The 11,810-nt window shown below is 43.7% G+C and overlaps 1 protein-coding gene across 1 annotated transcript; it reads right to left on the bottom strand.

Moving 5' to 3' along the window:
• Positions 1-10,330: 10,330 nt before the first annotated feature.
• On the bottom strand, positions 10,331-11,800 carry LOC149332142 (uncharacterized). Its single transcript, XM_089557088.1, has one exon. It carries the CDS (start codon positions 11,531-11,533, stop codon positions 10,751-10,753), a length of 783 nt encoding a protein of 260 aa, XP_089413214.1. The 5' UTR covers positions 11,534-11,800; the 3' UTR covers positions 10,331-10,750.
• Positions 11,801-11,810: the final 10 nt, after the last annotated feature.

The following is an 11,810-nucleotide window of genomic DNA, read 5'->3' on the forward strand; positions in this document are numbered from 1 at the left end:
AGATGGAGCCCCGTGCATAACTACAACTGGGCATAACAAAAACCGTGTACCTCAACCTGTGTTACCCAGTCGCTCTGGGTTGCTAGCATGTAGCTCCCTCCCTCGACGGCGAAGGTATTACTACTCAGCGATCAAAATGCTCTTGCTCCGCTCAGCTTGCAAGTCTAACCGCATTCGAGGTCTTAGGTTTTCCCTTAAAGTTGGCACCTGACGCATATTCTTCGTGACAAATGATGTGTGATTCAGTCAAACAAGTAAGCACAGTGCAACGTCCTTCTGGATGGTAAAACTAGGCCTACCACGCATCTTATCAACATATCTCGTAGACGTCTCATATAATGCGACGTTTACAGGTACTGTCGAGCAACGGCGAACTTACCTTCCACAGTCCTACGTCACTGATGCAAGTCTGGCCAACGTGCTAGGCGAAACGTGGTACAGAAAATTCGGCTACCTGCCCTGATCTAATGAGGAAAGGCAATGGCGTGAAGCAGACGAAGAGATCGAGTCGAATTTCAGGCAGAAATTTCCAAAGTGGGCGTTCCCGCCTACACGGCCACGCCCCTGACTCGACACACGTCGTCGATTGCAAAACGAAAGGAATTAAGCGTACTTTCAACTTCACTTTTGTTTTATCAGTCTATTTCTTCAACGGTATTAACCTTTCAACAACCAGTCTTGCTTTGAACTTGGTGTCGAACGGAGCATGCGCAGGTTGGTCGCGTTACAATGAGCCCAAATTCACATTATCCAGTGCCAACGCTCTCACCATCTTACACTCTTGCGGATAGCGAATCGTCCCTTGTGGAACCACGCGCAAGCATTTCGAGGCGGATGTGACGCAGCACACTACAGTACCTTAAAAGATTTCCTGCACTATCCGATCGCGACACAACCGACTTGCAGAACAAACGCACTGAACTGCTGCCATGTTTTCTTTTTCATGATGTCGTATACTTATATATAAATATATATACATATTATATATAGAGTTATACATATAGGTGTGTCGCGGTTATATGCTGTACTGTACACGTACGTATACATTCCTGCCTGCATTTCTTTAACGCGATGACAAGATAAAAAAAAAACACGAAGAAGAAAGTGGTCACAACATGCTGTGATGATACCTCGACTCCGTTCCATACGTTTCCCGCGTGTGTAACATCCAGTACCTTTTCCAAAACAGTCTTATACCGTCTCAGCATATATACAAGCCTTGAATTTGTCGCTTTTATCGTTCTTTTTTTTTCCTTTCCGACTCAGAAATCCTGGGTGCTTCCATATGCCTTTGCGTAGGTGGCAATTAACCTCCTGCCATTCGTCCATCGCGTGAAAACTGTTTTTCCTCGATGTTAACTGACGTATTTGTCAACTTCGACTAGTTACTACAGTGCTAGAAGATATCTCCTGAAATGCACGAGTACGAACAGGTTGGACACCGCGGTGTGGTCAGTTCCAGTGAAGCTTCACGTCGGAAACAAAAATCGGAATAGCATACCGTGCCCCTAATAGAGGTAGGGTATACAGGGTATGCAAGACCTGGGGTAGATTTCGACCACTGAAGATACGGAATGCTAGCGGTTAGCAACGGAAACAGATTCCGTCTTTAATTAAAACATGCGAAGTTCTTGCGGTTACAAAGGTCTTAACCGTGGTTTTAATCTCCTCTAATTGCTAACCTCAAGACCTCCAGTGCTGCGTTTAAGTCTCCTTCCTTTTCAAACTGCTTCGAGTTACAATCCACTGAGGTGGAAATATACCTCCATTGCAAACAGTAAGCATTCGCATAATTAGTGATCGAAATCTACTCGGGAACCTGAGTAGCATACCCTGCCCCTGAAAGGGAGTGCACGTGAGGACCACTTGCTGCTCCCTTTGAACCCCTTATGGGGTAATTCCATGTTTACAGTGTTCACAGCCCATACACACTAATAGAACACATTTTGTGTGTGTGTGTGTGTGTGAGTTTTTCCTTACGTTTTTTGTGCCGAGGTCAATTTCGGCAGGTCTCCCAAAAAAGGAGCAGCTCTGAGTTAAAGCGCCGCCGTGGTGCAGTCTGGGATTGAAGGAAGAGCCGGACGCAGCCCCTTCTGGAAATTTAGGCCACGTGGTTTCGCAAGTCTTACTTTTCTTAGGCATTTTCAAAAGAAGGGGGGGGGGGGGGGGAGGGCTGAATTTTGATTTACTTCCACTGTTAAGGCAAATAAAGAAACTTATCAATAAAAGCAACCTTCGGTCTATGGTGTTAAAGATTTCAGTCGTGGATGTCAAAAGCCAGCTCTATCGGTCGAAAGCTCTTTTTTTTTTGTTTTGCTTGGTAGGAACTTTTCTTTTGTTCCTGCCTCTTCTTTCAGTCTTACACCACTATATCTTGTTCATTTTGTGAACGGAACCCACCAAAGCCCGACGAAAGATCGCTGAAAAGGGTTTCCTAAACTGCGTTCCCTGTTATACAGTAGTGTTTCAATAGGAGCGGTGGTTCAATGAAATATAAAATTCCCATATATAATGGAGGAAAGAGATCTCAAGTGTAAAATAAAAAGTGTCTTTGCTGTCCATTTCCGTCTTGCCTTTTTATTGACTTTGCTTTACATGGAACTGACGCCAATGTAGACTGAAAATGTTCGCCCCAGCTTTGTCTAAAACTTTCGCCGTAAACTAGTGCTCTCTTCCAACAACGTTCCTTCCTGTTCACGGGTAACCTTACATTCCAGTGAGTCGTCAGCAAAACTCTATCCTCGACCCGACGTGTGTGCTCTTTAAATTCTCTCTCTGCATCTCTATCTGTCTTTGTATCAAACTTCTACGCTGTATTCGATGACCGTCCCAATTCTGTGACAGCACGTATTAAGTTACATAGCCCAGATGTGTACTCCTCTGTTTGCCGTTGATCTGAACGTTCGAGCAGTCTCCCTCAGTTTATTAACTGTACATGTGGGTTTGTGTCGACGCTGACGCAATCGTAGTATACTCTCGTTATCATATATCTGTCCAACTGTGTGTGCGTGTCTACGTGCCAACTTTACTATAGGCTATAGCGGATACTCGTAGTCGTGTGTACCATAATTACGCTGCCTTAGTGCGCCCATGTCCTTAAATAATTAACCGTGGAGCGAACCTTGCACGCTTATAGACTTCAGCGCCGCCCGGCTCGTCTCTTGTTAGTGACTATAAGCAGTCTTTTAATTACTCACCATCTAAAGGCATCGACGAACGTGACGTCGCTTATCTCACGTCTTCTTCCAGAATCGCTGTTTGTTGCTGTTGTTATAACTGTTGTTGTTATCTCTTCCATATACAGGGTGTTTCACCTAAGACTTTCTGCAATTTTTAAAAATAAGCTATTTGAATTAGATGCGCGCTTTTTCTGGCATAGCATGTCAGTGGTGTAGTACATCATAATGCAGCTAAGACGTGCTAACTAGCAGGCTTGTTAACCAATATTTAATAGTTAACTTTTAAACTATTACCGTTGGGCTCCTTAATTATTGAGAGGCATGCAGCCCACCGTAAGTCATGTACATATCCGTTTTTAGAATTTCGAGAACGCGGTTATCCTCGGCGCTGTGGCCCAACAAATTTCGTCTACATCGCGCCAAAATACATGCGGTTTGAGAAGCTTGCAGGCAAAGCAACCTCTCCAGTGCACGTAACTCGTCGAAATAGCCAAAATTTGTTGGGCCACAGCGCCGAGGATAATCGCGTTCTCGAAATTCTAAAAACGGATATGGACATCACTTACGGTGGGCTGGAGAGGAGCCCAACGGTAATAGTTTAAAAGTTAACTATTAAATATTGGTTAACAAGCCTGCTAGTTAGCACGTCTTAGCTGCATTATGATGTACTACACCACTGACAATGCTATGCCAGAAAAAGCGCGCATCTAATTCAAATAGCTTATTTTTAAAAATTGCAGAAAGTCTTAGGTGAAACACCCTGTATAGCAGCCTGCGTCGCCTCGCCTATCACGTCATGCTCTCGTCGTATCTTGTTGCTGTACTATATCTTAGCGTATGCACGATTCGTGCTCTGGACTCGACTGCGCTGTACAGTTGCCGTTAGCCGTTTTCGAGTTGGACGTATGCCACAAGCTCGATGTTACGTCGGAATCCCTGTGTTTGGTTGCAAGGTGAAGAGCACGGTCACCCATTCCACAATCAAACTGCCGCTGATGACCAAGGAACGCCATTGGCTGCTTATTGGTCACGTGATGTTAACTTTGTGCCACCATTTTTTTTTTTACTTCCTTCGAACTCTGCACTACGCAGAGCAAAGCGAGATTTTAGTTGGATGACGCCGAGTATTAGAGCAACTGATATTCACTTCGAACGCGGACCGCTCTCTCAATGTGTTCGTGTGATCTGCCAGCATTTACTCTTCTGCTGCTGATATTTCTGCCTTTTCGTGTTCGCGCTTCATTCGATGCTATTGTTGTCTTGAATATGAACTTTACGAAATGTGAGTGATGGTATTTACAAAAATTGAGGACGTTTTTACAACGCTTGTTTTGATGCAAATCTACGTCCAAGATTCCCACCATGTTACGAAAACCATCGTAGCCGTACGTTGTATATTATCACATTTATTTTGGCGGCCAATGCTTCCGAACAAGTGATCTAAGTCATTCCTCCATGTCTAAGTCTATGTCTTTGGCTAGTACCACCCGTAATCTCAGTGGCGGAGCTTCGTGCTGTATCAAAAAAAAAAGGATCAACACAGGCATTCTCGTGGCATGCGTGCATGCTAATCGTTGTTCGTCATATGTTGTCTGTGTTTTCTTTACATCGTGGTAAGCTGTGCACTGCGATTATGAAATAAATGCTATGACGTGTCTTATGTACGGCAGCGATGTCACCTCCATTGAACTAAAAACGCGGCACGAGAAAGGAGAGGTGGTGCCGTATGTTTCTATGCACATCTCTGGGAACACTGAGTGTCGTAGGCCTACTTATATTTCACCTTTCTCCCTGCCTCTCTCTTTGTCTCGAAATTCTTCAGTGTTACCTCCAAACTCAAGAAGCCTTCGGCCCCGAATTAGTGCATGCAAGTCATTTGGAAAGCACTCTGTGGCGAAGGAATATATCTGGTCAAGGTGACTGACTTAATAGGCACTCCCATGCAGATGGCTAGCTCGTGACGTCACGAGGGCTGTACTGGTGTATCCCCTTGCAAAGCTTCCACGGTGAAGCAAGAAATGAATCCACCTTTTTCGCACAGCCGCTCTGCTCATGCGCAGCTCTCCTCCACCAGCTCCACTGATCAAAAACCGACCGCCAGCTCTTACTGCGCATGCGCCGTTCATGTTAGTGATGGGCACATGCGACAGATGGCGACAGCTGCGAAGCGTACTCTTATTTTGCAGGCTCTGTTGGCGCCTCTGAACTGGATAGCGCCTGTTTTTATGGCGAAAGCAATACTACTCCCAAGAACGGCCTTTCGCGTAGCGGCGGCCACTTGGCACGTTTGACCTTTAGAATGACCCCTGACGTCATACCATGCCTAGTGACGTCATACCAGGAGCGAGAGACGGGCTACCAGCTCGGCTCGTCGGTCGTCGGGTAACGGCGGCCGCTTGGCACGGCGCGCCGCGCTCTTCCCACTAGAGGCGCTGCATATGCAGTATGAAACACCTGCTTTCGCAACTAAGCCCCCGCCAATTTTTATCGCCTGTTTTCAACCAGTAGACGCCGAATTTTCACCACTCTCCAGAGAGCGCCACATCTAGTGAAAAAGGCGGTTTGACTGGACAAACGCGCAGCTTTCGTCTAGAGCTGCTTAAGCATGGCATGGTGGCTGCGGCGATGTCAATTCTAGAAACGTGACTTCGCGAGCGTTGTGACAATGGCTACTACGTGGTTTGCAACAGGAGGGGGAGGTTAGGAACGAAGGAAAGCACGGCATGTTTCGATGTGAAATCGGTTGACTGGGAAGGAAGACGGAGTGTGCGAATATTTTGCGAATGCATATCGAAATATTTCCCGTTATTCGATTCGAAACTGTAATCAAGAACTATAGATCTTCGGTGTATTCAGATATCCTCTTACGGCTGGATATATTTGGGCGCAATACACTTACAAACTATATTGTCTGTTTGCCAAGGAATGAACTAGTTTTTTCATGTATTTCGTTATTTTCCAAAATTTACTTGACATTCTACGTGATCGTCACTGATCTCATAGCAAGAACAGTTCTCATAATCTTTTAAACTGCTGCTCAGTTTCATGCTCACCTGCCGAGATCTTCAAGTTGTAAAGAGCAATGCACATTTTTCTGTCTCAGTCAGTTATTATGAGGAATAACAATTATTCCGTAATTAAAGGGGTTCTGCTAGGGGCTCTCAATAAAGGTGTGATATGCCTGGGGTGTTAAAGGACGCCATTTCTCGAACCCACCAGTCGACAAGCTCATCCTCACTGAAAAGAGGTTGCCCCAATTTTCAATTGCGAATAACCGTGTAACGTAGCTCTTGGGGTTCGCGCCCAAAAATTGGAGTCTATTAATACATTTTACTTGCGAAATTGCCTGGTATTGGCGACATCGATTTTTGGGCGCGGACCCCAAGGTTACACGGTTACTTGCGAAATTGGCTGGTGTTGGTGACGCCTGTATTTTTAATGGCAAAGACATTGCTTTAGTTCGCCGAAAATGAAGCTTTCATAAGCAATTAAATAGAGGCGTTGCCAACAACGGCCTATTTCGCAAACTGCGTTCAACAATTTTTCGCATGTATCCCTGAGGCTATTATAGACCACGCCACTATTCACTTCAAGATATGTTGATCACAAAATCCTTTAGGGTGTAGATGTCACAAGTTCGATTCAACTTGCTGCAAAATTTTTTAAATCGAATTTCCTAAGGATAAATGAGTCTCTTGCTGCCCAACAGACACCTATGTACCAGGACATAGCCATAGAAATTATTTTTAGTGAGAATAAAATCTATGTGCAGTTGTACTCATTGTCTCTCTAATATCTATTGCTCCCTGATATCGCCGCCGCGATGATATCAGTGCAAGTCACGTGACGTCACGAACGCCACACTGATAGCGGTAGAGCACTGTTTTAGCTTCCACGGCAGTGTGAGAAAAGTTGAGATAGCATAGGTGCTTAGCCCTTTGTTGACATGCTTGTTGTGCACTAAGGTGGTCTGAGTGAACCACTTAACCAACAGTCCCAGCCTCTGAAAACTCCTGCCATTTGTTGTTACCCGAACTCTAAAAAAAACATGCACACTTACATCGTTTATGTGTGAATGGTTAATAATGTGTTGGGCACAGCGAACATAAGATTAGCAGTAGCTTGGTAGTGGAAACTATATGACAGATCCTCGATGGTGCTGACAGACATTGCTCGTACATCTTGCAGTATATTTCCATTGCAAGCAACTGAAGTCTTGTAAAAAGTGGTCACTGAGTTAGGGTGCGTGATATGAACAAGAATGCAAATGAATGTTTTTCTCAGATCTCGATGACATACCATCGCACATACTCGAAAGAAAATCAGAATCATGACCTTTTTATTTTGCTGAAAATCGGACAACTCCTTGGAGAGATTTGATCCATATCGTAACCTATGCATAAAGGCTTGGTGAGCTCACGAGATGCTGTAGCATTATTGTTGACAACAAAAGATTTGAATAATGTAACATGCAGATTGTTTCACTTTAATCTATACGGATTTCTTACAAACATGCTACAATAGCTAGGAGCACTGTTTTTGAAGTGAGGCTATCTGGTGAGGCAGACATATCCCATTCAACCTATGTACATTAGAATTTCGAATTAACTTCTTAGTTCATGCTTTAGGCTCAGTCTACACTGGATGAGACACCTGGACGAGTGCATCATGCAAATGGCCTTCACCACAGTTTTAAAATGAACTCCACTGGTACTCCACATAACAAGATCATGCTTAACAAGCATCACCACTACCATTACAACTGATGCTAGTGTGTGCATCATACAGATGATGTTATGTTGTTCCTTTAGCATGTACTGTCGTTGTCGAAAGTTTCTGGACCACGAGCTCCCTAAACGAAGCCAATAGCTGTTATTAGCCAGCGGCTGGAGACCAGAGTTATGGAGATGAATGAAAGTCCTGCTTTTTCACCTTCACAAGTGCGTTCTGCAGCTGGCAGCTAATTACAGAGCTATCAACATCGTTTATGGAGCACGTGGTCAAGAGACCTGTGTCACCAACAGTATATACCATGATAAACACTATCGCTTGTTGCAAGCCATTTGTGTGCACTCTTCATATTTCCATTTTTATCATGTACTTTGTTCAATACGGTTTTATGCTTTAGAATTTCTGCTAAACAGCTGGAGACTCAGGATGATCCTTGATACTAATGAGTGCGTATTCATCAAGGCATTAATAATCTATACTGAGCTGCAAAGTTCCGTTGCCCCTATGTTCCAAGATTGCAAAGAAAGGTGGGGGGGTTGGGTATGGCATTACCTCATGAGAGAATATCAGTGCATTTTAAAACAGTTACGTCGCAATACGAGGTTGACAAGTCCACTTGTTGTGAAGTTTTCCTTTTGGGAACACAAACACTGCACAAACAGGGTGCTAGCAGTTATACCACGACATTTGTGTAACAGCTGTTTCGTGCAACAAATGTGTAATCAGTTGACTGTAAAATGTACCGTATAAAATAGCATGCTTCATATATAGTTGAAAAGTGGTACTCTGCTGTGCTGAGCATATTAATTGAAAAAATTACTCATTTGCCTGCTGTACCTGCTTAAATATGTGTATTTGATTCATAGATTACATGTATTTAGATGTCAAAACTACATAGAGTTGTACTTTTATTTACTTTGTGCTTCTGTAACCCTACCATAGATGTCAAACCTTTGTGAAATCCTTTCGCATTATGTGGTAACTGTACCTCAATGTGCTCACAGCTCAGTGTACTGAATGTTTGCGAAAACTATTTCTATCAATATGTTTACATATATTACAGGCCCACATACCACTTCCAGCTGTTGTTGTATGTACGGGTCATCTATGTATGTATATAAATATATATCTATACATAAAATTTCACTCTGTGGCTTTCTCGAGACTCATCAGAGACCTCACGAACTGTAGTGAACTTACCTGTCTAATACATCTACCAACACAACACTGTTTAGTATTGTTGAGTCACTATTTAGAAAGACAAAGAAAGCTAGATAACGTATTTATCACACTGAACGCACTTTAAAAAAAGTATCTGAAAGCTTCGGGGGAGAATTGATTACATGGAGCAAAATATCGCGAAAAGTTAGAAGCGGTAAAAATGGGGCAAGAAGTAGGCTGATGGAATAATAACTTCATTCGGTGCAACTCGTCTACTAAATAAAACAAAACGCGCTCTTCAACATGGTTTCTATGCTCGAGAGCATGGCCAACACCCTTCATCTTAAACCTACACATATAACTCGCATAGTGGCCCATAATGCTGTCCAAAGAAAGCAGAACTCAAGTTCCTTCTGGCACAAATGAGTACTGATCATAAACCAACCACAGCAAACTGTCACAATCCTCAGAATATGACAGACAGACAAGAGATATTTTTCATGGCCAGGCGTTTTTTCTACTGGTTCTAGGATACCTTGCAGAACATTCTTATTGGCTTTTCATTCCACAGATTAAGGCATAACAAATTGAAATTTGACAGATTGCACTTCATAGTATTACGAATTGTTTTGGCATTAAAAAAATGGTGCCTGCTGAAATTCTTTATCACCAGCAAGACAGTATGTACAAAATGAATGGAGTGTGTTCATTATGCGAGTGAGTAAGGCAACACCAATTTTACGTGATAGCGAAAGGTGCTCATCCTGCTGAAAACCCAGCGTCGTCGTCGGTCGTCCTGCGTCAGTTGTAAAAAAGCCCAGAAGTTTGCAACAAACCTAACGAATTGAGGGAGAGTTCAAATGAAGCCGAAATTGGCGAGGAGGTTACTCTAATGGATGTAATTAAGAATATAAAAGTAATTCATTAAAATTAGCTGGCATTAGGGTTTGACCCCAGGCCTTCTGCGTGCCAGGCAGGCACACAGCGCATAGGCCACGAAGGGTCGTTGAACCAAATTTGTTAGAGGGGCACCTCATGAATGTGTTGCGAGGTGTATGACTTTGCAACATGTTTGGGATGTGTACTGATGTTACAGTAATTAAAAAATTTAACAAATATAAATATGTTAATGATGTGTCAGAGATTGCATGTTATGAAAAGGCAGTGTCCTGGTGTTTCACTGCACTGAAACAAATGGCGTATATGTGCACGAGTACAAATTAGAGTTAAGAACAAAAAGAAAAGGAAACAGAGGAGAAGATGCTATCGTGTCTACGCTTCAGGCGAAGGTTAAGCATCCTCCTAATTTTTATTTTTCTCTTGCAATTTAGGTTTAACAGGAGGGCTGCAATGAGGCCATTGCATGTTGTAAGGCATATGTTAATGCTACACATATCAAGTACAATGGAAAGGTTAATGCAAATACACACTGCTAAATAACCAGTCTTTGGTTCCCATCTTTGTTTAAAACAGAGAAAGCTAGAGGTAACCTCCCTCTCAAGCTCATCATATAATCACAAGATACACTTTACAGTTTACCCTTTAAATAACACTTTCCAAAAATGGTAAAGTTCTCTAGAGTTCATCATGCAATCACAACATTATATTTAAAACTATGGAACAGCAACCAGAGTGACCGTCAGTGGCTTGAATTAATAAAAGGATCCACCTGCAAAGACTCATTGTCCTGAAATTCTGTCGAAGGCTGCTGCTGCTGTCAACACTGCCTGAGTAACCCTGCCCTCAAGCAGTACGCCTAGTTTCTCCAGAACTGCCACCCTTCTGCTGGCCAGAAAGGTACTGTTCATGGCGGCTTCCAGTGCTCCTGAGAAGCTTGCAATAACCACCTTTGAAGAAGCCTTCTTCAGGTCTGGGTGCACTACCTTAGCGAAGTGATACAAGTAGAGGGAATGAGCCCTCTTGAGTTGGTCCCTGGCTACGGGGTCCAGTTCTGGGCCCAGAAGGTTACCGAAAGCTACATGCATCATTTCAACTGGATATCCCTCACTCTCTTCCAGCATTCTGCTGTGTGGTACAGGCAGGCGCTCGGCCATATCCTTGAGGAGCGAGCAAGTCCAGTGAGCGTAGGCGGTGGCTACTCGAGTCAAGGTGACGTCCTCCGTGGTTTGGCACTTGGTTTTCAGCCCGTAGGAGTTCTTGAGTTCATTGAAGGTGGTCAGATTGTGCCCTGACAACCTCTTTTCAATTAAAGTCAGGTTATTGCCGTAGACCAAAGAGAGAATTATCATAGTTTTCACGTCTCGCAGAAAAGAGCCCCTTACTTGGCCCACCTGGTAGCACTTGCGAGCTGTCGTGGAGGGGTCAAACTTTTGGTACTTGAACAACTCAACAATCTTCATGACCTCGTCGGCATCCCATTCGAAGGTAGACAAGTACTCATCGTAACAGGCAGTTACGTCCTCCGTAGATAGAAGAAACTCTGCGTCCGTAGGTTCAGTCATGCTTGCTGTCAGCCGTGCAGTACGAGCATGGAGGAGTATGAGCACGATTACGCCCACATATTGCTATCACCACGGGGTCAGCTATCACCATCCATGGCTATCACGCTGCCTACGAAGCGTAGTTTTGGTTTCGCCACGGTCGTTGTTCTCGCTGACGAGAGTGCGAAACCATATCCGCCATCCCACCCCTCAAAGTAAAAAAATAAAAGTGTCCTTTTGAGAGTAGGAAAACAGCAACGCGAACTGCATACATGCAACGAATTTAACTGTCTTTAAA

This window comes from Amblyomma mixtum, chromosome 8 (genome assembly GCF_055824585.1).
Source record: "Amblyomma mixtum isolate Tamu chromosome 8, ASM5582458v1, whole genome shotgun sequence".
In the NCBI taxonomy this organism is placed as follows: domain Eukaryota; kingdom Metazoa; phylum Arthropoda; class Arachnida; order Ixodida; family Ixodidae; genus Amblyomma; species Amblyomma mixtum.